Consider the following 26,986-nt stretch of genomic DNA (forward strand, 5'->3'; position numbering starts at 1 on the left):
GCCAGAAATGATGTTATGTGTGATAAGTACATTTTCCTTGTGACAAACTGTCAGTCTTCTTGACATTTTTATATTTGAAGAAAGTGAGGCTCAATGAAGGTAAATAAGACTTGTAGAGGTCTGACCTGGTGGCTCACACCTGTAATCCCAGCACTTTGAGATGTCAAGGTAGAGAATCACTTGAGTCTAGCAGTTCTAGACCAGCCTGGGCTACATAGGAAAGCTCGGTCTTTACAAAAAATAAAAAAATTAGCTGGGCATGGTGGTGCACAACTGTGGTCCGGCTACACAGGAGGCTGAGGTGAGGGAATCGCTGGGGCCCAGGAGGTCAAAGCTGCAATGAGCTGTGATTGAGCCACTGCACTCCAGCCTGGGGCAACACAGGAGAGTGTCTCAAACAAACCGAAAAAAAAAAAAAAAAAAAGATCTTTAAGGTCTGAGGCCCCTATTAAATAAATTTGAGTTGAGAGTCATATCCAGGCCTGTCTGATTCCTGAACTCTTAACCACTGTTCATCTTGCCTCTCAAATTTTTATTAATCCTTCAACATGTGCCAGACACATAGTGATGAGGGAAACAAAATTCCATCCCAGGATTCTGGAGCCAGTGGTGGCAGTCACTTCTTCTTTTAAGCCATCTTTTGCCATGTACATAATACTTAGTCCACACGAGAAAATATAAAAAAGAAAGTAAAGGTCATCTGCAATTCTATTACCAAGGGATGCCACTGTTTACACATATCTCTGTCTTTAGTTATAGGTATGGACACATGTTTTAATGATATAATGCTTTGCTTTTTTTAAATTGAAAAAACTTGCAACAATGGGCTATGGGTGTGGCTGAATAGATAACAGTATTATCATTTTTGATGGCTACTTTATTGTATAGCTCTAGCATAACCAATTCCCTACTGATGGCTATTTACATTGTTTTCAATTAATAATTTTTTATTGTGTTAAGAACTCATAACACAATTTATCATCTTAACCATTTTTTTTTCTTTTTTTATTTTGAGACAGAGTCTTGCTCTGTCACCCAGGCTGGAGTACAGTGGCTCACTGCAACCTCTGCCTCCTGGGTTCAAGCGATTCTCCTGTCTCAACCTCCTGAGTACCTGGGATTACAGGCGTGTGCCACCGTGCCTGGCTAACTTTTGTATTTTTAGTAGAGACAGGGTTTCACCATGTTGCCCAGGCTGGTCTCGAACTCCTGACCTCAAGTGATCCACCCACCTCGGCCTCCCAAAGTGCTGGGATTATAGGTGTGAGCCACCATGCCTGGTCATCTTAACCATTTTTAAATGTATAGTATGACCCTGAATCTTCTCTGAGGCCCCATGTGTGGGTGCCAGATGATTGTTGACAAAAAGAATCAAACTGTAAAATATGAGGAGATTTATACTGAGCCAAATATGAGTGACCATGGCCCATGACATAGCCCTTGGGAGGTCCTGAGAACATGTGCCCAAGGTGGTTGGGGTACAGCTTGGTTTTATGTATTTTAGGAAGGCATGAGACGTCAATCAAATACATTTAATAAATGCATTGGTTTGGTTTAGAAAGGTGGGACAACTCAAAAGTGGGGACTTCCAGGCTATAGGTAAATTTAAACATTTTCTGGTTGACAATTGGTTGAGGTTGTCTGAAGACCTGGGATGGACAGAAAGGAATGCTCAGGTTAAAGATAAAGGATTGTGGAGACCAAGTTTTATTGTGCAGAGGAAGCTCTTAGATAGCAGACTTCAGAGAGAGCAGGTTGTTTTTTATTGGATTTAAAAGGGTGTCTGGCTCTTAGTTGATTATCTGCTGGATTTGGGAAGAAAGGTAGGAAAACAAAGGGGGAAGGGGATTCACTGTAGAATATGGATTTTTCCCACAAGAGACTGCAGGACAATTTTAAGGTATGGCAAGGAAATATATTTTGGGGTAAATATTTCTTCCTTGTCTCATAATGTTACGCCACAGTCAGATTGAAAAGTAAATCACAATATATAGTGTCAAATAAAACCCACCTGATAAGAATTTATGGTTTGTAGGGCATGACTCCCTAGACCCCTTAGGAATTTGGGTAAGATAAAAAAATCAGGTTGGGCTCATTGGCTCACGCCTGTAATCCCAGCACTTTGGGAGGCCAAGGCAGGTAGATTACTTGAGGTCAGGAGTTCAAGACCAGTCTGGCCAACAAGGGGAAACCCTGTCTCTACTCAAAATACAAAAATTAGCTGAGTGTGGTGGCGGGCACCCGTAATCCCAGCTACTCGGGAGGCTGAGGCAGGAGAATGGCTTGAACCTGGGAGGCGGAGGTTGCGGTTAGCCGAGATAGTGCCACTGTACGCCAGCCTGGGCGACAGAGTGAGACTGTCTCAAAAAAAAAAAAAAAAAAAATTCAGAGCTTAGTCCTCAAGTGCAATTAAATGTACCTTGTGCAATAGATATCTAGAACTTTTTCATCTTGCAGATGTGAAATTCTATACTTATCAAACAACAACTGCATCTCCCCTGTATCTTTTGCCCCACAGCCACCATTCTACTTTCTGTTTCTGAATTTGACTACATACTTTAGATACCTTGTAAGTGGAATCATGTAGTACACTATTTCACTTTTTGTGGCTAATTTATTTTACTTTCCATAATGTCTTCAAGGTTCATCTGTACAGAGCATGATAGGATTTCCTTTTTTTTGAGACAGAGTTTTGCTCTTGTTGCCCAGGCCAGAGTGCAATGGTGTGATCTCAGCCCACTGCAACCTCCTCCTCCCAGGTTCAAGCGATTCTCCTTCCTCAGCTCCCCCCAAGTAGCTGGGACTATAGGCACGAGCCACCATGCCAGCTAATTTTTGTATTTTTAGTAGAGACGGGATTTCGCCATATTGGCCAGGATGGTCTTGAACTCCCGACCTCAAGTGATCCACCCACCTCAGCCTCCCAAAGTGCTAGGATTACAGGCGTGAGCCACCACGCCCAGCCTAGGCCTTTATTTTAGTGAGCCTAATATATAGTGAGCTAATGTTGCTGGTGTAGACACAGTTGAGTGAGGGGTTTCTGCCATCATCAGTGCTGTGTAGCAGAGCTAGTTCCTCTCTAATTCAGCCGCACAGGTTTGGACATATTTGACTTTTTCCCCCCAGGTTGAATTGACCAAAAAAATGGTGATGGAAAAGGCTAGTCCCCTGCTGGTTGGGTGGGAATTTGTGAGACAGCATTACCCACTGCTGAACCAGGCCCCAGACATGCTGCATAGATTTTATGGAAGGAACTCTTCTTATATCCATGGGGGATTGGATTCAAATAGAAAGCCAGCAGATGCAGTTTACGGACAGAAAGAAATCCACAGGAAAGTGATGTCACGAAACTTCACCAAATGCCACACCAAGATTCTCCATGTTGATGCCTATGCCAAGCTAAATGATGGTGTGGTAGTCCAGGTGTTGGGGCTTCTGTCTAACAACAACCAGGCTTTGAGGAGATTCATGCAGATGTTTGTACTTGCTCTTGAGGGGTCTGTTGCAAATCAGTTCTATGTTCACAATGATATCTTCAGAGAGCAAGATGAGGTCTTTGGAGGCCTCAGGAGGAGTCTGAAGAAGTAGTAGAGGAACCCAAAGAAAAGACAGCAAACACCTCAGGTGGTACCTGATGATTCTGGAACTTTCTATGATCGGGCAGTTGTCAGTAATGACATGGAAGAACATTTAGAGGAGCCAGTTGCTGAACTGGAGCCTGATCCTGAACCAGAACCAGAATAAGAATGTGTATCTGAAATCCAAGAGGAAAAGTCTGAGCTAGTATTAGAAGAAACTGCTCCTGAGGATGCTCAGAAGAGTTCTTCTCCAGCACCTGCAGACATATCTCAGACAGTATGGGAAGACCTGAGGACATTTTCTTGGGTATCTGAGACCAGTAACAACCTTCAACCCAGTGGAGCTGTTCCAGTTACTGGGATACCTCCTTATGTTGGTAAAGTACTAGCTTCACAGCCCTGTACAGTCTAAGCCTGAATCTCAGATTCCACAACAGAGACCTCAAAGGGATCAAAGGATGTGAGAACAACGAATAAATATTCCTCCCCAAAAGGGACCCAGACCAATCTGTGAGACTGGTGAGCAAGGTGACATTGAACCCCAAAGAATGGTGAGACACCCTGACAGTCATCAACTCTTCTTTGGCAACCTGCTTCATGAAGTGGACAAATCAGAGCTTAAAGATTTCTTTCAAAATTATGGGAACGTGGTGGAGTTGCGTATTAACAGTGGTGGGAAATTACCCAGTTTTGGTTTTGTTGTGTTTGATGATTCTGAGCCTGTTCAGAAGGTCCTTAGCAACAGGCCCATCATGTTCAGAGGTGAGGTCCGTCTGAATGTGGAAGAGAAGAAGACTCGAGCTGCCAGGGAAGGGGACCGACGAGATGATTACCTTAGGGGACCTGGAGGCCCTCTATGTGGGCTGGGTGGTGAAATGAGAGGCCCTCCCCGTGGAGGCATGGTGCAGAAAGCAGGATTTGAAGTGGGAAGAGGGCTTGCTCCATGGCAGTGAATCTTCATGGATCTTCACGTGGCCATACAAACCCTAGTTCCTACAGAATGGTGAATTTCTTCGACCAGCCTTTGGTATCTTGGAGTATGACCCCAGTTTGTTATAAACTGCTTAAGTTAGTATAATTTTACTTCTTTTGTGTGTTAATGGTATGTGCTCCTTCTCCCTCTCTTCCCTTTCCTGACCTTTAGTCTTTCACTTCCAATTTTGTGGAATGATATTTTAGGAGTAACGGATTTTTCAAGAAGAAGAAGAAAAAAAGACTGGATTTCCTTGCTTATTTTGCATGTACAGACTGGATTTTTTTTCTAACAGCCATTTCCCCGAAGGAATGTGTCTTGCGTATTACTGACATTTGGTAACATTTCATTCATTGGAATATTTCTTACTTTCTGTGTGTTTCAAAAGCCTGTGAGAAATACAGGATTTGATAACATTTTGAAGGCAGGAAAACCCCAAATTGTTTCTTCTTTGAGAGTCATGACCACTTTCTGGTGTGGAGAAATTGCCATTGGAAAATTTAACAATTTTGATTCTCACTGGTATGTTTAAAAACTGAATAAAAGGAATAGAATTTTTCTTTTGATATAGGATCACAAAACACTTCGAAAACCTTACAGTGGGTTTGGAAAATTTGACAAGTTTGATTCTCACTGGTATATTTAAAATTTGGAAAATTTGGCAATTTTGATTCTCGCTGGTATGTTTAAAAACTGAATAAAAGGAATAGAATTTTTCTTTTGATATAGGATCACGAAACAATTCTGAAACCTACTGTTTTTATTATATTGTGATATAGGTTTTAAATGTCTAGAATGCAACTGGATGAGCTTTTCTTGAACTGTTAGTTTTTTTGAAGTAGAGTTTTTTCATGTTTAATTTGTATTTGTAAAAAAACAAAAGACAAAATATTCCCAAAACCCAGATAACAACCAGAACAAAACTGTTGTGCCTTCTGTTTATCTTTGATTTTAGTCTCAGCAATTGTGTAAAGAAAAATAACTTTTTAATATATTTAGATTTGTTTTATTAGGTTCAGATATTGTTTTTAATATCTAGATTTGTTTTATTAGGTTTTGCTATGGTTGACTTATACTTCATGTGGGGAATTGTAGAAACCCTCTTTTATCACCTTGTATGTCTTCTGTTAACATATTTGTTATACCTTTTTCTAAAATTGAGTCTCAAACTAGAATTCCTTTGAAGACAGATGCTTCTATAGAGGTTCTTTGACCTAAATGGTTCAGCATTTGTAGTAAGTTTTATTCTGGTATCTAATTGGACTCCTATTCATAGCCCATAAGAAGGAATGTGACTTTAATAATGGACTTTGCTGATGTGCTCCTGTCCACATTTTTTTTCTTTAAATCATAGCCATATGGTAAATTTTCTATTTTGTTATGGTTCTCTTTAATTGATGGGCATGCAGTGGGTGTTTCTTGGAAATGGTCAATGTTTATTAAAATATTTCTGGAAGAAAATTTTTTTTTTAGTTATGTATTGCTGGTTTCATTTTGATAGGCTCCCCCCGCCTTACTATAAGCAAATTAGTGTATATATATTGAATAAAACCTTTTAAGCTAAACCTCTGAACTGAATAAAGTATTCATTATTAAAAGGTATGCACATTATTGTAACTGTTAATTTCTTGGTAATCTAGAATGAAGATAAAATGTGCATTTTCTTTTATTGTAATGTGGATTACAACTGACTTTTTGTAGCAATTAAAACTATATGGCTGAACCTACATGAGATATTCTTTATTACACCTTTTTTACTTTAGACCCTATAAATAGAAAAGAATAAAAATTATTTTTAGGATTAACAAAAACATTCATGTTCTATTCATTAGATTGTACCACTACATATTTTTAAGTTCTTTATCCAAATGTCTGTTTAAATCATCAGTGAACCACACTATAATCTTAAGTTCAACTGAAATTTTTTTCTGTACATTTTCATAATGTTTTAGATTTCTTTTATCTTCATATTTGTTGTTTTCTCTTATTTGTGCCTATTAAAACAAATTTTTGATTAACATAACTTTAGTTTCATTGTTTATTTTTACAAATATTGTGCCTTGGCCAGGCACGGTGGCTCACACCTGTAATCCCAGCACTTTGGGAGGCCGAGGCGGGTGGATCACAAGATCAGGAGATTGAGACCATCCTGGCTAACACGGTGAAACCCCGTCTCTACTAAAAATACAAAAAATTAGCCGGGTGTGGCGGCGTGCGCCTGTAGTCCCAGCTACTCGGGAGGCTGAGGCAGGAGAATGGTGTGAACCCAGGAGGCGGAGCTTGCAGTGAGCAGAGATCGCGCCACTGCACTCCAGCCTGGGCAACAGAGCGAGATTCCGTCTCAAAAGAAAAGAAAAACAAAAACAAAAAACCAAATATTGTGCCTGAGTCAGTCCTCATAAACATAAATCGTGTAAGTGGTAAAATGACCCCAATTTACCAGATTTTTTTGGAGTGTCTATTAAAATTTTTTACCGAGTAAGTAAAATGAAAAGGAGTCGTTTTGTTTTGTTTTGTTATTCTCTCTCTTTCTTTTCTTTCCCTTTCCTTCTTTTCCTTTCTTTCTTTTCTTGATGTAGTCTTGCTCTGTCATCCATGCTGGAGTGCAGTGACAAGATCATAGCTCAAATTCCTGGGCTCAAGCAGTCCTCAAGCCTCCCAAGTAGTTGGGACTACAGGCATGCACCCCTACAACCGGCTAATTTTATAACAAGATCTTGCTGTTTGCCCTGGCTGATCTTCAGCTCCTGACCTCAAGCTATTCTGCCTCAACCTCCCAAAGTGTTGGGATTACAGGGATGAGTCACTGTACCCAGCAAAGAAAAAAAAAGGAGTCCTGAATAAAGATGATAGCAAATTTTTTTTAAAATTTTTTACTTCTCGCCAGTGTTCCACCCTAAAACATTGCATCCTTTATCCCATTGACCCTAAAAAGTGCTTCTGAAACTCCTGTTACTTCTGGAAAGTGGACATGGTTTTCTGCTGCTGTTAGCCTTGCCAGAAGGAATTTTACTTAATCTCTGCTCCTTTGAGTTTTGACTTTCTAAAGTCCACAATAGGTATACCTGATTAGTAGCTCTAAGGCAGGCTGGGAAAGTGTCTGATATTTCTCGTGTGTATCCAGCCTCTATCTCTCCCTATAGGAACTTCAGACTCATGTATTTTCAAGCATACCCAACATTTCCACTTCGTATCTTATAGCCATCTCAAAGAAAATCTATGGATTTTTTTTCTCCCCAATTTATTTATTCTGTAGTCCTCACCATCCCAGCCAATTGCATCACTAACTCCATCACTCTAGGTCCACATTTTGATTCTACATTTCTGTTATTCTCTACATGTACTGCATCAGCAGGTGCTGTTTGCTTTGCCTCTGATATACTTCCTGAATCTTTTCAGTTTCACTGCTAAAGGTTTTTTGCCTTGTCTGTTGCAACCTGAAAACAGTTTTCCTGCTTTCATGCTTTCCGTTTTTGCTCCATTCTCTATTCCTTGCTAAGTTTTGTTATGGGGGTGGTGGTGGTGGGAGGGTCCTAGGGAGGGCCACTCATGAGTGTTTATGAGGATCTTATTCAGACAGAACTGACTCATAAATCATTTCTAAATTCAATTGCCTACTGAAGCAGTGGAGGCTTTGTTGACTGGCCAAATACTATAAGAACATTTATCTCCTGCCTCCTTATTGATATCTTTGTGTCCTTCAGGTGTTTTTTGAAATGTAAGTCAGATTGTGTCATTCCCCTGTTTAAACCTTCCATTGAGTACTGTCCAATAGAACTTTAAGTGAAGAGAGAAATGTTCTGTATCTTTACTATTAAATATCATAGCTACCAGACATATGTTACTGTTGAGCCCTTGAAATATGGCTGGTGAAACTGGAGAACCAAATTTTTAATTTTAATTTTAATTAAATTTAAATAGTCCTATTTTGTTAATGGTGTATGCGACAGCACATCTCCATTAGCATTCCTTCCTTCTTAAAAAGGAATCCAAAGTTATCATCAAGGCTGTATATGATTTGGCTCTTGTTTATCTTGGTAGCTTCATCTTATACCATTCCCTCCTTTGGATCATCAGCCACATTGGCTTTTCTTTTTCTTTTTTTTTTTTGAGATGAAGTCTTGCTGTTACCCAAGCTGGAGTGCAGTGGTGCGATCTCAGCTCACTGCAACTTCCTCCTCCTGAATTCAAGTGATTGTTGTGCCTCAGCCTCCTGAGTAGCTGGGATTACAGGCCTGTGCCACCACACCCAGCTAATTTTTGTATTTTTTTTATTATTATTATTTTTTTGAGACGGAGTCTTGCTCTGTCACCCAGGCTGGAGTGCAGTGGCGCAATCTCGGCTCACTGCAAGCTCCTAATTTTTGTATTTTTAGTGGAGACAGTGTTTCGCCGCGTTGACCAGGCTGGTCTCAAATTCCTGACCTCAGGTGATCCGCCCACCTCGGCCTCCCAAAGTGCTGAGATTATAGGCATGAGCCGCCGTGCCTGGTCCACCTTAGCCTTCTTTCTGTTTTCTGAAAACACCAAGCCCTTTCTCAATTTGGGTCCTTTGCACTGATGCTCTCTGCTTGGACTGCTCTTCTCTTAATTTTGATCCTGGGTGGCTTTTTAAATCTTTCAGACCATAAGCCAAACAGCACTTCCTAAGACAGGCCACTCTTGGTCAGCCTACCTAAAGTGACCAGTACTCTCTTAAATTCCTTATACTATTTGTGCTATATTATAATTAATCATCCTTCCCATTCGATCAGGTGTAGCTGAAAACAAAAAAGAAAAACCATCATATTTATTTATTTGCTAATTTTTAGTCTTTCCCTGAAGAATATAAGCCCTACGAGTGTGTGGGTCTTGCTTCTCTAGGTTGTGGCATGTAGTACCTATTTGTTATTAATAAATAAATACTTGCTTTATTCTTGACCTTCTTAGTAGACACAGAAGTTGGTTACTTTTTTGGATGGAAGAGAGCAATAATTACATAAGTCTGCATGTAATTGAGGAAAAAAGCAAACTTTTTTTTTTACTTGAGACAGAGTCTCAGTCTGTCACCCAGGCTGGAGTGCAGTGGCATGATCTCAGCTCACTGCAACCTCTGCCTCCTGGGTTCAAGCGATTCTTCTGCCTCAGGCTCCTAAATAGCTGGGACTCCAGGCAAGTGCCACCACGCCCAGCTAATTTTTGTATTTTTAATAGATACGGGGTTTCAACATATTGGCGAGTCTGGTCTTGAACTCCTGACCTCGTGATCCACCCACCTTGGCCTCCCAGAGTGGTGGGATTACAGGCGTGAGCCACTGTGCCTGGCCCGCAAACTTTTTTTTAAAGATGAAATGAGATAATATATAAACAGAAGGCAGGGTACCATCTAAATATAAAATATTATTTGATAGACATTATAGTGTAGTGGTATAATAGGATATTTTCTTCCAGAGTTATAAGAATTTACAGATATATGAAATTTTTATGTCACAAAATTACAGTAACATCTGTGGAAAACTAGGAGTGAGGAAGGTGTTAATCAGGCAAAGTGTTATACTGTGGATTCAGCTCATTAAAAAGAATTAATTTTCATATTTAAACAATTTAATAATATTACATTAGTTTAATTAGTATAAATTTGATTTTCGCTGGGCACGGTGGCTCACGCCTGTATTTTATAATTTTTTTAAATGCAGCTTTATCTCACTCTTAGAAAATATGGTGTGAAATGAAAATGTGGATCAATAAAAGGATAAATTATTAAAGGACTCATCTTTCTCTAGCAGATTCATCCCTTATTTTAAAAATTATTCAATTTGTGAAAAATCTAGTTTATTTATAATTTTTTAGTAATAAATTTGTGGCGTTAAACTGGTGTATGATATTATGGCTCAAAATGAAATAGTGCATGCTGAGTTCCTAGAGAGTGCATTAAGTAATTGCTTTCAAACTCAGTGCTTTGAATTTTCTTAGTAGCTTACTGTGAGAATATGATTTAGTTTATATAAATGGTATGTCAAAGCTATTTATAAGTACTTTAATATTATTTATATGTGATTCTGTAACATACTTAGTAATATCTATTTCTTATACCCCTCCCTTTTTTGTTGTTTCTTTGTTTTTAGGATCATCATGCCTAGGGTTCATAACATAAAAAAGTCTCTTACACCTCACATTTCTTGTGTGACAAGCGAATCTGATAAACTGCTGGATTTTTTGCCTGACAGACTAAGAGCAAAGCTGCTTCCATTCCAGAAAGATGGCATCATTTTTGCCCTCAAAAGAAATGGCAGGTAAAGTTCTTCTTTTAAGACATGCTAAAAATGTTAAATTCCTGGCAAGTGTATTAAAAACAAAGTTCTGTTCAAACTATTCTTTTCGTGTATTCACAGTCTTTCTTTAGTAGAATTGATTGTGACTAAGTTAGCTTTATCCATTTACTATGGTTGACTTATACTTCATGTTGAAATATATTGAACCAATTGTGATTTCTTAAGAGAAAGTATGTTCAGTTATCTTAATTATTTCAGTTGTCAGTTATTCTCAGAAACTCATATATTGACGGTTTTCTAGAATGTATTGCTTTCACATGAAACTAATTCAACTTATTTCCATCGTTTTTTGTTTTTTTGTCTCTTACCAGAAGGATTTTTTTTTTTTTAACAGACCCTGCCCTTTCACCCAGGCTGGAGTGTAGTAGCATGATCTTCGCTCACTGCAACCTCTGTCTCTTGGGTTTAAGCGATTTTGCCACATCAGCCTCCTGAATAGCTGGGACTACAGGGTGCACGCCACCACACCCGGGTAATTTTTGCTTTTGTTTTGTTTTTTTTTTTTAGGGATGGGTTTTCACCATGTTGCCCAGGCTGGTCTTGAACTCCTGGGCTCAAGTGATCCTTCTGCCTTGCCTCCCAAAGTGCTGGGATTACAGGCATGAGCTACTGCACCCATCCATTGTATTTTTATTCTTTTTATTTTCCACGTTAGATTCAGCAACTTTTGAGTGTGTCTTATGAGTACCTTATACTACTGTCTGTATTTCTTTACCTTTTTCAAACTTCATGATAGTTGTATGATCTCTTCCATCAAATTGGGCCATTTTATGGTTTTGTATATTTTTAAGGATAGCATTGTCTTAGTTCCACAGTCACATATATCATATACTTTCTCTTCAACATTTTATTATGAACAATTTAAAAAACATACAACAAAGTTAAAAGAATGTTAGAGTAAATGCTTGGCAGAGGCAACACCCGCAGTTTATTATTAACATTTTGCCATGCTTGGTCTATCACGTATTTATCTATTAATCCATCCCTCTATCTTTCTGTCCCATCAGTCCCTTTTATTATTTTCATTCATTTCAAAGTAAATTGCAGACATTATTATACTTTCCCATATATACTTAAGTATATGTAGGATTAACCAGAATTCATATTTGTTTACAGACTTTTTTCTGTTGAGATTTAATGAAATGTACAAACCTTGACAAATGCATATACTCTTACAACCCAAACCCATCATCCTAGAAAGTTACTTCATTCCCTTTCTCAGTCAGTCCCCACTCTCACGTTGATCTGATGTTTTTTATTTTGCCTGTTTTTAATGGTTTATGTAAATGGAATCCAGTAATATGTGCTGTTTATGAAAAACTTTTTAAAATTGTAATCTTACTGAGATTCATGTATTAGTAGTTTGTGTCTATTGTACACATTGGTATTTACAGCTGTTAGTTGACACTCAAGGTTATATATCTGATGTTTTTCACCTTACACCTGCATCTTCTCAGTTTTTCCAGCGTAGACATCACTTCTGTAGTTTTCCATTGCTTTTATGGAGTCAGAAAAGTTGTACTCTTCCATAGTCACAGCATTAACGGTCCTCAGATTCCTGAAGATTCAGTCACAAATGACATTTTAAACTACCATTTGACAGCGTTTAGCTCCTTTAGGTATTTCATACTTGTGTGGTTGGGCTTCTCACTATGGTGGAGTAGAAAGAACATATGCTTTAGGTTTAGACTTGGTTTAAATCTGAGCCACTTACTATCTCTGTGATGTTGTGCGTGCTTCTTTAACAATTCATACTTCAGATTCATTAACTATAAAATGGATTTTATAATCCTAATTACTGTGGTTACAAAAGAATCCCGAGTTCTTCATAATGGTGAAATAAAATGCCTTTTCCCTTTTTTCGTAAGTAGACTTAGTGATTTCCAAACACTTGTCCCTGAACTGTTAACCAGTCCTAACAAAATATGGATACATGTAACAAAATATGGATACATGTAGCAAAATGAGAAAATAAAAAGTGTGCTGTTCATAAAGCAAAATTCATTCATTTTAGAGAACGTTCATTTATTTTCAGCTTAAATGTTCTTTTTTGGAGGCTTAGAATTGTCCTTTCTTTTCTGAAAACATGATGTCAGTAGTGGAAATTTTTTATCATGTTATTTGGCAAATGAAAACTTGGCAATGTTTCCCATCAAGTTTTTTGTTTACTTGACTATGAAATAATAATTTTAGGATTTAAAAATAATTTAAGGATATATTTTATCTTGAGTTCATTCTTCAGTAATATTTTCATTGGCAATATAGGTCTGCTTTAATAGTTATTTTTTTCTTAGCACTTTGAAGGTTGTATCCTCCTGTCTTCTGGCTTCCATAATTGTCATTGATAATACCCTTGAGTCTCAAAATATCACCTTATAGATGACTTATTTATTACAAAGGGAAAAATTACAAAATGGCCGAGCTTAGTATTGCTAATAGTGGGACAGCCACTTGCATAATGTGGTGCACAGGAGAGACATAACATTACCCTATGTGGTGTTCTTACTGGAAACATTTGATCTGGGAATCATGGCGAAACAGTCCAACTAATCCAGAATGTAGAACATTTTTTCATGACAACTGACCTGGACTCTTCAAAGGATTCAGTGTCATCAAAAATCAAAGGAAGTAGTGTATCAAGGAAAGTCTCTAAATTGAGAGAGACCTAACAACTATACCATCTGAAAGTAATGCACAAGCCTTGATTAGATCCTGGATAAGCAAAAAGAAAAGTTTTAGGGAACCCTTTTAAGATCGCTGGGAAAATTTCATCAGGACTCTGTTTAGATTATGTTATTGGATTAATGTTGATTATCTTAGATGAGGTAATGGTGTTGTCGTTGAATAGAAGAATGTTCTTGTTCCTGATAAATGCATGATAAAGCATTTTCAGACGAAGAATAATAGTGCTATTGTTAGTGCTGCACTTTCTACATTTTCCCAAAAGGGAAGGACTTATGTTCAGAAACATTTTGAGTGGATGAGCCAAAATGTTAACAGTGTGAATTTAGTGAGTAGTATATTCTGGTGGGTGTCTTCATTGGTGAGTGGTATAATCTGTGGGGTATACTCATTGAATTATTCTTTTTAGCTTTTCTATGAGTTTGAAATTTTTCAAAATAAAAAATCAGTCTAATTTTTGTTCCTTTGTGCATCATCTGACTTGAAGATGTTCTCTTTGTCTTTGGAGTTCTGCAGTTTCACTATACTTTATTCAGTATGGTTTTCTTTTTATTTATCCTGTTTAGGATTATTGTGCATTTTAAATCTGGGATTTTTGTCTGTTGATTCTAGGAAATTCTCAGCTATTCCCTCTTCAAATATTGCTTCTCCCCCATTTGTTTTGTCTGCTGCAATTCCAGTTAGATTTATACTTGACCTTTTTACTTCATCGTATGGTTCTATTAATCTCTCTTATATTTTCTCTGTCTGTGCTACATTATGACTGTTTTCAAGTTCTCTCATAGAATTCATAACCAGCTGGTCTAATCTGCTGTTTAACCAACCTATTCAGTTTTTTAAAGTACTTTTTTTTTTTTTTTTTACTGATATGTAATTTTTACATGGACAAAGGTATACAGATTATGAATGTATAGCTTGAGGAATTTTCACAGTATAGCACCACCAAGATCAAGAAATAGAACATTGCCAGCATCACAGAAACCTCCCTCTTGCCCCTTCCCAATCATTACTACCTCCTTTCTCTTGAAAAGTAACCACTGTCCTGACTTCTAACATTATAGATTGCTGTTGCCTGTTCAACTATATTATTGTAATTGTATAGTCTTTTGTATCTTGTTTTTCTCAACGTTATTGTGAGATCAATCTACGTTTTTGTATGCGGTTGTAGTTCGTTCATTCTCATTGCCATCTAAAATTCCATCCTGTGAATATACCGTAATTTATTCATTCTACTGTGGAGCATTTGGGTTATTTCTAGTTTGGGGCTCATAGAATAGTAATGATATAATTGTTCTTATACAAATCTTTTGGTGAAAGTATGTACACATTTCTGATGTGTATCTACCAAGAAGAATTGTTAGGTCATAGGGTGTGCGTGTATTCCACTTTAGTAGATAATGCCTATATTAGTTTGCTAGGACTATCATAAAAGCATACCACAACTGGGTGGCTTAAACAACAGAAATTTATTTTCCCACAGTTTTGGAGGCTAGCAGTCCAAAATTAAAGTGTTGGCAGGGTTGCTTCCTCTTGAGAGCTGTGAAGGAATTATCTTTTCCAGGGCTCTCTTTCTTGACTTGTAGGCTACTGTTTTCTCCCTATTTCTATTCAAATTGTCTTCCCTCTGTTTATGTCTCTGGGTCCAAATTTGCCTTTTTTATACGGACACTAGTCATATTGGTTACATTGGTGATACCCTAATGACTTCATCTTAAGTAATTATGTCTGCAGTGATCATATTTCCAAATAAGGTCACATTCTGAGGTACTGGGGGTTTGAACTTCAACATATGAATTTTGGCGATTCGTAGTTCAACCCATACCACTCCTAAACATTTTCCAATGTAATTTCACCAATTTTTACTTGTATCAACAGTGTTTAAGAGTTCCACTTACATCTCATCCTCACCAACACTTCATTTTGCCTATCTTTATTTTCATTTTAGATATTCTGGTAGGTATATAGTGATGTACATTGAGATTTTTATTTACATTTCTCTGATGATGAGTAAAATTTAATACCTTATCATATGCTTATTAGCCATTTGGACATCTTTTGTTAAGTGCCTGTTCATGTCTTATCTGTTTTTCTTCTGGATTGTCTATTTGCCTTTTTCTTATTGTTTTGTAGGAGTCCTTTTGTCAGATTTATATTCTGGATATGAGTCTTTTATCAGGTATATTTATTGCAAGTAAATTTTCTCAGGTTGTGTTTTGCCTTTTCCTTGTCTTAATGATGTCTTCTGGTAAGCAGAGATTCTCAATTTTAATGTCATCTTACATAATCTTTATCCGTATTCATTCTATGGCTGGCACTTCTTTCATCAAATTTTAAAAATCTTTTGTCTACTACTATCGGGGGATATCAGCCCCCGATATTCAACATGGGTCCTTTTCTATTTTCCCTAAATGTTGGCTGGCCTGAGAAATAAAGGGAAAGAGTACAAAAGAGAGAAATTTTAAAGCTAGGTGTCCAGGGGAGATATCACATGTTGGCAGGTTCCATGATGCCCCCCAAGCCGCAAAACCAGCAAGTTTTTATTAGTGATTTTCAAAAGGGGAGGGAGTGTACAAATAGGGTGTGGGTCACAGAGATGACATGCTTCCCAAGGTAAACTCTCACAAGGCAAATGGAGGCAGGGCGAGATCACAGGACCAGGGTGAAATTAAAATTGCTAATGAAGTTTTGGGCACGCATTGTCATTAATAACATCTTATCAGGAGACAGGGTTTGAGAGAAGACAACCAGTCTGACCAGAATTTATTAGGTGGGAATTTCCTTGTCCTAATAAGCCTGGGAGCGCTATGGGAGACCGGGGCTTATTTCATCCCTTATCTACAACCACAAAAGGCAGACATTCCCAAAGCAGCCATTTTAGAGACCTCTCCTTGGGAACGCATTCCCTTTCTCAGGGATGTTCCTTGCTGAGAAAAAGAATTCAGCGATATTTCTCCTATTTGCTTTTGAAAGAAGAGAAATATGACCCTGCTCAGCCCGGCTCTCAGGCAGCCAGACTTAATGGTTATCTCCCTTGTTCTCTGAACATCACTGTTATCCTGTTCTTTTTTCAAGGCGCCCAGATTTCATATTGTTTAAACAATTTGTGCAGTTAACACAATCATCACAGGATCCTGAGGTGACATTCATCCTCAGCTTATGAAGATGACGGGATTAAGAGATTAAAGTAAAGACAGGCCTAGGAAATCACAAGAGTATTGATTGGGGGAGTGATAAGTGTCCATGAAATCTTCACAATTTATGTTCAGAGATTGCAGTAAGACAGGCCTAAGAAAGTATAGAAGTATTAATTTGGGGAGCTAATAAATGTCCATGAAATCTTCACAATTTATGTTCTTCTGCCATGGCTTCAACCGGTCCCTCCGTTCGGGGTCCCTGACTTCCCGCGACATACTACAAAGTCATGAGATTTCCTGTGTTTTCTTCTAAAAGCTTTATTGTTTTAATTTTTACATTAATTCGATTTACAATCTACTTGGAATTGTTTTGTGTATATGGTATGAAGTAGACATCAGGATTGATTACTTATTTATTTATTTATTATTTTTTAGAGACAGAGTCTCGCTGTTGCCCAGGCTGGAGTACAGTGGCGTGATCTCGGCTCACTGCAACCTCTGCCTCCCGGGTTCCAGCGATTCTCCTGCCTCAGCCTCCCGAGTAGCTGGGACTATAGGTGCATACCACCATGCCCAGCTAATTTTTGTATTTTTAGTAGAGACAAGGTTTTACCATGTTGGCCTGGCTCGTCTTGAACTCCTGACCTCCATTAATCTGCCCGCGTTGGCCTCCCAAAGTACTGGGATTACAAGTATGAGCCACTGCGTTCAGCCTCACTTACTTATTTTTAAATTTATTTTTACATTTGAATGTCTACTTGATCCAGCACCATTTATTGAAAAGACTTTTTCCTACTGCATTGTAATGTTACTTTTGTCATAAATCAAGTAATTTTATGTGTATACCTTTCTAGGTAAGTGCTGTCTAATGGAACTTTCCGCTGTGATGGAAATATTCCTTATGTGTACTGTTCAATTCAGTAGCTATTCACTGCAGATGGCTATTGAGTACTTGAAGTGTGGCTAGTGCAACTAATGACTGAATTTTTAATTTTACTAATTTTAATTCAAATTTAAATAGTCACATGTTAAGTGCCTACCATATGGAATAGTGCAGTTGTAGATTCTTTGTTTTGTTTCTCTGTTTGCAATCTTTGTGTCAGTACCATACTTCTTCATACTTCTCACAGTAGCTTTATAATAAATATTCTGGTATCAGGTAGTATAAATCTTTCAGCCTTACTCTTTTTCAAAATTGTCTCAGCTATTATTGACTCTGCATTACATATAAATTGTAGAAGTCATTTATCAATTTTCACAAAATTTGCTGGGATTGTGAATGGAGTTTTACTGCATCTGTAGATCAGTTTGGGGAGAATTGATATATTTATAATACCAAGTATTTCATTCCATGAACATGAATTATTTTTACATTTACTTAATTGCTCTTTTGGTGTCCTGTATATCTCTTATTTTTTTCGTGTGTGCTGCAGTTTTGATATTTTATATTTAGCCATATTCAAGCTTACTGATTTTATCTTTTGCTGTTAATTAATTTACTGAATTCTCTTAAGGATGAGACCATCACTCAATATACTTGAAATCAGAAACCACTCAATTTCTTTCTTGATAAGCAAGGGAGAATTGTGCTTTTTAGCCATGACTTTCTAAACAAAGCAAAGAGTTGATATTGCATTGGGCTTTGGAAGCCTGGAGACTTTCAAAAACAGGAGTGTTTTAGGACTGTCTGAAATTTCTGTGTATAGTTTAGGGATTAGCTGACTACCAGAGAACAGTTAGTCCTTTCCTTTCTTGATATTGGAGAATAGGGACATTTAACTTTGTGTTCTTAATTTCAGAAAGTATATTTTTAAGTCCTAGAATATCCAGTTCAGCTCTGCCTGCTTATGTTGGTAGTGTCTTGTTTTTTGCAATGTTTTGATTCTGTGTCTTCTTTCTGTTAATATTTAGAACATACTTATTTATGTAATTATACTTATTTACGTATTTGAAGTCTTTTAGAAGTTAATTTTGCCTCTTATTGTCTTATGTGGTGGTTTATTTCCCGTGTATTTTCAGATGTCTTAAATTTTGTTGTAATAAATAATCTTAATCTGTGGATTTTTTTTTTTTTTTTAAGATGGAGTTTTGCTCTTGTTGCCCAGGCTGGAGTGCAATGGCACCATCTTGGCTTACTGCAACCTCTGCCTTCTGTGTTCAAGCGATTGTCCTGCCTCAGCCTTCCGAGTAGCTGGGATTACAGTCGCATGCCACCACGCCTGGCTAATGTTTTGTATTTTTAGTAGAGATGGGGTTTCGCCACGTTGGCTAGGCTGGTCTCAAACTCCTGATCTCAGGTGATCCACCTGCCTCGGCCTCCCAAAGTTCTGGGATTACAGGCATCAGCCACCATGCCTGGCCAGTCTGTGCAAATTTTGAGAGATGTAAATGAGTAAATTCTTCAATGGAGGATTTGCAAAATTAGATTCTTGGCTTGTGGTTTCCCAGGTCACACAGGTAATGTAAATTCAAACCTCAAATTCATTTTTAGGTAGGCTTACTATTATGAATTTTAATCATTAATTTTCATCTCTTGCCAAGCTTTAAGTTTCCTTATTAGCTTAAAAAATTAAGTATAATTTAATTTAATAAAATATATGGATTTTAGGTGCACAGTTTTGTAGATTCTGATACACTGAATACCCCTGTGTTTTCAAAAACGTCAGTCAAGATATAAAACATTACCATCACTCAGAGTAGGCCTCTTTCTAAATAACCCCATCCTCCTAAATTAAAATCACTGATCTGACTTCTGTCACTAAAGTATATTTTTTATAGTTACTTGGTGCTGTATTTTTTCAACTTTTTGAAGTAATTTCAAATGTACAGAAAAGTCACAAAAATATAGAACAACTTTTATGTATGTTTTACCTAGAGTCACAAATTTTTAACATTTTGCCACATTTACTTTATTATTCTATCTCTCTACACAAACACACACATACACATATATACACCTATGCTTGCATTCATGTTTTTATAAACCATTTGAGAGTAGGTTGCATACATCATGCTCCTTTAATCTGCAATACTGGCTGCTCTGCCTGTGGAGTAGTCATTCTTTTATTCCTTTACTTTTCTAATAAACTTGCTTTAAAAATAATAATAATATGCAATACTATAGTATTGTATGTATTTTTAAAAAATAAAGACATTCTCTTACATAGACACAGCACAGTTACCAAATTTAAGAATTTAACTTTTTATTTATTTTTTATTATTAGTTTTGTTTTTTTAGAAACATGATCTCACTCTGTCACGTAGGCTGGAGTGCAATGGCACAATCATAGCTCACTGTAACCTCGTATTCACAGCCCCAAGTGATCCTTTCACCTCACCCTCCCAAGTTGCTAGTATTACAGGTGCACACCACTGTGCCCAGTGTATTTTTTATAGAGACAGAGTTCTGCTATGTTGTGCAGGCTGCTATTGAACTCCTGGCCCCATATGATCTTCCTGCTTTGGCCTCCCAGAGTGCTAGGATTACAGGCATGAGCCATTGCACATGGCTGGAATTTAACTATTATATAATACTTTAATATATTTTGTCAGTTATCCCAATACTGTCCTTTATAGCATGTTTTTTGTTCAGTATGAAGATCTAATCCAGGATCACTTACTGCATTTAATGGTATCTTTTTGTTTCCTTTAATGTGGGACAGTTCCTTACCCTTTCATGACACTGGCCTCAACTTATTTTTATAATGTTTCATCACAACGAGATTTAGATTATGCAATCTTTCCTGCATCGGTACATAGTGAGATTGAGGTCATATTCTTCTCAGGGTACTATTTTGAGCCCCTTAGCCCCAAGGCCAAGTTCCTGACCAAAGTTTGGTCTGGTTTCACTGTATAGTTACTACTTTTTCTTCTCACAGTTGTTTAGTAGGTAACAATTAACATGAGATATTGTGACCATGCAAATATGCTGCTGCTCCTCTGATTTTCCCTCTCTTGGATTTAGCATACATAGATGATTCCTGTTTTAATCAAATTTTGTCATGATGGCTGTAAAATGATTTATTAATTGGCATTTTATTGTAAAGAAGAGCCCCCCTTCTGCTCCTTTCCTGTCCTCTCCTTTCCTTCCTTTCTTTCCTTTTCCTTCCTTCCTTTTCTTTCTTTTTTTTTTTTTTTTTTCGAGATGGAGTCTCGCTCTGTCACCCAGGCTGGAGTGCAGCGGCGCGATCTCGGCTCACTGCAAGCTCCGCCTCTTGGGTTCATGCCATTCTCCTGATACAGGCATGAGCCACCGTGCCCGCCCGCCCTCCCTCCCTTCCTTCCTTCCTTCCTTCCTCCCTCCCTCCTTTTTATTTCTGTCCATCCATTCATCTTCCCATCCATCCATCCTTCAGATGGACTCATGAATTTCTTACTGTATCATATCTTAGTTTTCTCTGTTTTAGAACATGCTACAAACAGAGTCATTCAGTTTATGTGGGTCTTCTCTCACTCACCATAATGTTTTAGCAATTTCATCTATGTTGCTTTACCTCTGAATATGTCACAATTAATTTTGTTCATTTAATTGGTGATGGACATTTAGGTTGGCTCTGGTTTAGGGCTCTTACGAATAAAGATAGTCTTAACATTCTTAGATGAGTCCATCTGTGGACATGTTTTCAATTCTCTTGCTAGCTCTTTGGGTGGGAGTCTGTTTTAACTTTATTTAAAAACTGTACAACTTTTTCCCATCAGTCAACAATATATGAGAGTTCTAGATGATCCACATCTCTGTCAACATTTGATATTGTTAGCCTTTTTTATTTAAGGCATTCAAAATGAATGACTATTCGAGAGGTAGCTTATTATGTTTTACTTTGTACTTTCTGAATAATGTTGAACATGTTTCCCTGTACTTACTGATCATCCTTATATAGTTATGTATGTTATATACAACATAGATACATTGTAAAGTGCTGAAATGTTTTGCCCTTGTTTTAATTGGGTTGCCTTTTTATTATTTGTTGGAAGTTCTTTTCATATTCTAGATATAAGACTTTTGCCAGATGTGTATCTTGTGAATATTTTTCCTAGTCTGTAGCCTCCTTTTGATTTTCCTTGTAGTATAGTATTCTAATGAACAGAAAATTTTAACTTTAATAAAATTAACTTCATCAAGTTTTCCTTTTATAGTTAGTGCTTTTTATATTCGAACAAGTCATTTCCTACCTCAAGATTACAAAATCGTCTTCTGTTTTCTTCGGGAAGCTTTATAGTTTTCCTTTTTCTATTTTGATATATATATACGTATTTGATATCATCTCAATTTTTAAATACAGGGTGAGGTAAGGGTTCTAGGTTCTGTTTTCCTTCATACCAATATCTAGTTATTTCAGCACCATTTGTAGAAAAGTCTGTCATTCCCATAAATAATCTTGGCACTTTAGTGAAAAATTGATTGACCACATATGTCTAAATCTATTTCCTGTTTGTTTCCTTCTGCTACTGGATCTCTTTATCTATTGTCAGCCTTCTTCCATTTTCATTTAAGCTCCAGCTTTCTTAGGCTCAAGCTTTATTTAGGACTCTTATTTCCGCTATCTATTTCTTTTAGGTCTAGGGCCTTATTCTTGTTGCTCTGCATGGTTCTTCAGTCCTAAGGTTCTTTGTTGGTGGCTTCTTAGACATCTTCAATGTAGCGTGTGTTTTATCACTCATCACTGTACGTTTGACTTTCTCTTTGTAAATTTTCCTTGACCATTGTAAATTACCTTTACTTTTTCTTCAGACTGATGCTACATTTTAAAAGATAATGTTTTACCTAATTTAGCATTTCTAGGTGTTTGCAAAAGGAGAGATTTTTAGAATATCTAAACCACCATAGTACTGGGAGCAGAAACCTTACAGTTAAATCTTCATTCTGGATTACACTGTTTATCATTATAAAATATCTTTATTATAAAATCACTTAATTCTTTCCTTTCTTCCTCTGAATGTGATCTGTAATTAGTATCCCAACAACTGTTTCATTCTGTCCGTGCTTTCCTAGCGTGCCTTTAACCATCTTTTTATTTTCAACATTTTTGAAACCTTTAGATGAATTTTTATGTTACAAGTTTAGGTTTCACTTTGTTACTCAGTTTGTCTTGTAAGTAACAGTGTTAAACTCACTTTCATCCATTGATATTAGAGTTATATTTAGTCTTTATGCAATTATCATAGTATTTGTTATGTTTTCTGTTGCCTAAAAATATGTTATTATATGATCATTCTATGAGCCACTAAATATGTCATTATATAATCCGTGTTTTCCTGTTTTCATTTAGTATAAACCATTAGTAATTTAAAGATTTGGTTTGGAATCCATTGGTTATCTTTATAACTAATGTTTTGTGTAATATACTTGGTTCTCTATTTTATTACGTATTGTTTTCTTATTCCCAGTTATATGCAATGACATTGGTATATTGCCTTTTTCTCCCTCTCTGTCCTTTCTGAGCACGATATCGATTGGTTATTTTTTTTATGTTCACCTTTATATCTTTAATAATACTTACACTTTTCATTTATAAAAATACTCACGTGGCTGGGCGCGGTGGCTCATGCCTGTAATCCCAGCACTTTGGGAGGCCGAGGCAGGCAGATCACAAGGTCAGGAGATCAAGACCATCCTGGCTAACACAGTGAAACCCCATCTCTACTAAAAACACACAAAAAATTAGCTGGGCCTGGTGGCGTGACCTGTAATCCCAGCTACTTGGGACCCTGAGGCAGGGGAATTGCTTGAACCAGGGAGGTGGAGGTTGCAGTGAGCCGAGATTGCGCCACTGCACTCCAGCCTGGGCAACAGAGTGAGACTATGTCTCAAAAAAAAAAAAAAATACAAAAAATTAGCCAGGCGTACTGGCACATTACTGTAATCCCAGCTACTCGGGAGGCTGAGGCAGGAGAATCGCATGAACCCGGGAGGTGGAGGTTGCAGTGAGCCAAGATTGTGCCACTGCATTCCAGCCTGGGTAATAGAGCGAGACTCTGTCTCAAAAAAAAATAAATTAATTAAAAAAAACTTACGTTATTTTCGTTACCAATTTAAACTTTGCCTTTGTTTCCTTTTTACCTTCTGTTAGGTATGTAATTTCTGTGTTGTGATTATCTATAACTTACGTTCTCATCTGTAAACCAGATTATTTAAATAGTTAAGTATTTTCATTGATTCCCTCAGTCCCTTTTGTTTCTGTACAGTGTCCTTTGGTTGAAGTTATCAAAGTTTTTTAAAAAAGACCTGGGTCTGGTAACAGTGACTCACGCCTATAATCCCATCATTTTGGGAGGCTGAGGCGGGAGAATCACTTGAGCCCAGGAGTTCAGGACTTGCTTGGGCAACATAACAAGACCCTGTCTTGAATGAATGAATGAATAAATAGCTAAATAAGTAAATAAGAAGTAATGTGAGGCCAGGTGCTGTGACCAACTCCTGTAATCCCAATACTTTGGGAGGCCAAGGCAGGTGGATCACCTGAGATCAGGAGTTCAAGACCAGCCTGGCTAACATGGTAAGACCCCATCTCTACTAAAAATACAAAAAATTAGTCAGGCGTGGTGGTGTGCACCTGTAGTCCCAGCTGCTTGAGAGGCTGAGGCAGGAGAGAATTGCTTGAACCTGGGAGGCAGAGGTTGCAGTGAGCCGAGATCGCACCACTGCACTCCAGCTTGGGTGACAGAGTGAGACTCTGTCTCAAACAAACAAAAGAAGTAATGTGAAGTCTATTCCCTAATTTCTTGTACTTTATTTATAAATTTTCTTTTTTGATAACATAAGAGATGTATTTTTGGAGTACATGTGATAATTTGACAGATTCATATAATGTGGAAAGTTCAAATTGGGGTAATTGGGATATCCATCACCTTAAATATTTATTTTTTCTTTATGTTAGGAACATTCAAATTTTTCTCTTCTAGCTATTTTGAAATGTACAATAGATTAATGCTCACTATAGTCACCCTACTGATTGACCAAATATTAGGTCTTATTTCTTCTATCTAACTGTATATTTGTACCCATTAATCAACCTCTTCATCCTCCCGTCCCCACTACCCTTCCCAACCACTAGTAGCCACTAAGGTACTCTGTACCTTGTGAGATTCACTTTTTGAGCCCCCACATATGAGTGTGAACATGTGATATTTGTCTTTCTGTGCTTGGCTCATTTCACTTAGCATCATGACCTCCAGTTCCATCCATGTTGCTGCAGATGAAAGGATTTTATTCTTGTTTATGGCTGAATAATATTTATTGTGTATATATAGATGACATTTTCTTTTTCCATTTATCTACTCATGGGCATTTATGTTGATTACACATATTGGCTATTGAGAACATTGCTACAGTAAACATAAGAGTGCAGTTATCTCTTGATTTATTTTCTTTTGGATATATACCCAGTAGTGGAATTGCTGGATCATTGGTATTTCTATTTTTAGTTTCTTGAGGAACTTCCATATTGGTTTCCATGGCAGCTGTACTGATTTACATTCGTATCAACAGTGTGCAAGGATTCCCCTTTCTCTACATCTTTACTAACATCCCTTATTCCCATTGTTTTTGATAAAAGCAATTTTAACTGGGGTGAGATGATATCTCATTGTGGTTTTGATTTGCATTTCTCTGATGATTAGTGATGTGGAGCATTTTTAATATACCTGTTGGCAGTTTATATATCTTCCTTGAGAATTGTCTGTTTAGATCTTTTGTCCATTTTTTAATTGGAGTATTTTTTTTTTTGAAATAAAGTTTCTTGTATATTCTGGCTGTTAATTTCTCGTCAGATAGACATTTTGCAAGTATTTTTTCTCATATTCTAAAAATACCCTTTCACTCACTTTATAATTACACATCTGTTGGGTAAGAAATTCCTCAGGCCCACTTTATTTCCTGGCTGATTTTGTAGGCAGTGCTCACTGTTTGCTATAGACTAGTCTGAGGGCTTGCTGGATTTTTTTCTATTTAGAAGTGATCAATTTTTTACCTCACTACCCATTTTTTGCAGTCCAGTACTAGAATATGTCTTGGCATTGACCTTTATGTTTCTCTTTTTCTTGGATATGCCATATTCTTTTAGTTTCTAGTTTACATTTTTCTTCTATTTCTGGAAACTTTTCTTTTTTTTTTTATTATTGTACTTTAAGTTTTAGGGTAAATGTGCACAATGTGCAGGTTTGTTACATATGTATCCATGTGCCATGTTGGTGTGCTGCACCCATTAACTCATCATTTAGCATTAGGTGTATCTCCTAATGCTATCCCTCCCCCCTCCCCCCACCCCACAACAGTCCCCGGAGTGTGATATTCCCCTTCCTGTGTCCATGTGTTCTCATTGTTCAATTCCCACCTATGAGTGAGAGCATGCGGTGTTTGGTTTTTTGTCCTTGCGATAGTTTACTGAGAATGATGATTTCCAGTTTCATCCATGTCCCTACAAAGGACATGAACTCATCATTTTTTATGGCTGCATAGTATTCCATGGTGTATATGTGCCACATTTTCTTAATCCAGTCTATCATTGTTGGACATTTGGGTTGGTTCCAAGTCTTTGCTATTGTGAATAGTGCCGCAATAAACATACGTGTGCATGTGTCTTTATAGCAGCATGATTTATAATCCTTTGGGTATATACCCAGTAATGGGATGGCTGGGTCAAATGGTATTTCTAGTTCTAGATCTCTGAGGAATCACCACACTGACTTCCACAATGGTTGAGCTAGTTTACAGTCCCACCAACAGTGTAAAAGTGTTCCTATTTCTCCACATCCTCTCCAGCACCTGTTGTTTCCTGACTTTTTAATGATGGCCATTCTAACTGGTGTGAGATGGTATCTCATTGTGGTTTTGATTTGCATTCTCTCTGATGGCCAGTGATGATGAGCATTTTTTCATGTGTTTTTTGGCTGCACGAATGTCTTCTTTTGAGAAGTGTCTGTTCATGTCCTTTGCCCACTTTTTGATGGGGTTGTTTTTTTCTTGTAAATTTGTTTAAGTTCATTGTAGATTCTGGATATTAGCCCTTTGTCAGATGAGTAGGTTGCGAAAATCTCCCATTTTGTAGGTTGCCAAAATCTCCCATTTTGTAGGTTGCCTGTTCACTCTGATGGTAGTTTCATTTGCTGTGCAGAAGCTCTTTAGTTTAATTAGATCCCATTCGTTAATTTTGGCTTTTGTTGCCATTGCTTTTGGTGTTTTAGACATGAAGTCCTTGCCCATGCCTATGTCCTGAATGGTAATGCCTAGGTTTTCTGCTAGGGTTTTTATGGTTTTAGGTCTAACATGTAAGTCTTTAATCCATCTTGAATTAATTTTTGTATAAGGTG

At 37.3% G+C, this 26,986-nt stretch overlaps 1 protein-coding gene and 1 pseudogene across 1 annotated transcript in view; both read left to right on the forward strand.

Annotated features, from left to right (window-relative positions):
- The window catches only part of ZRANB3 (zinc finger RANBP2-type containing 3), a 298,807-nt gene that overhangs the window by 1,643 nt on the left and 270,178 nt on the right, over positions 1-26,986 (forward strand). The window contains exon 2 of the mRNA XM_030801279.1: positions 10,656-10,823. Within this exon, the coding sequence (XP_030657139.1) occupies positions 10,663-10,823 (161 nt within the window). The 5' untranslated portion in view covers positions 10,656-10,662. The remainder of the gene's footprint in view (positions 1-10,655; positions 10,824-26,986) is intronic.
- Positions 3,145-4,531, forward strand: LOC100585733 (annotated as a pseudogene).

The sequence above is a fragment of the Nomascus leucogenys genome, chromosome 20 (genome assembly GCF_006542625.1).
Source record: "Nomascus leucogenys isolate Asia chromosome 20, Asia_NLE_v1, whole genome shotgun sequence".
Taxonomy (NCBI): Eukaryota; Metazoa; Chordata; class Mammalia; order Primates; family Hylobatidae; genus Nomascus; species Nomascus leucogenys.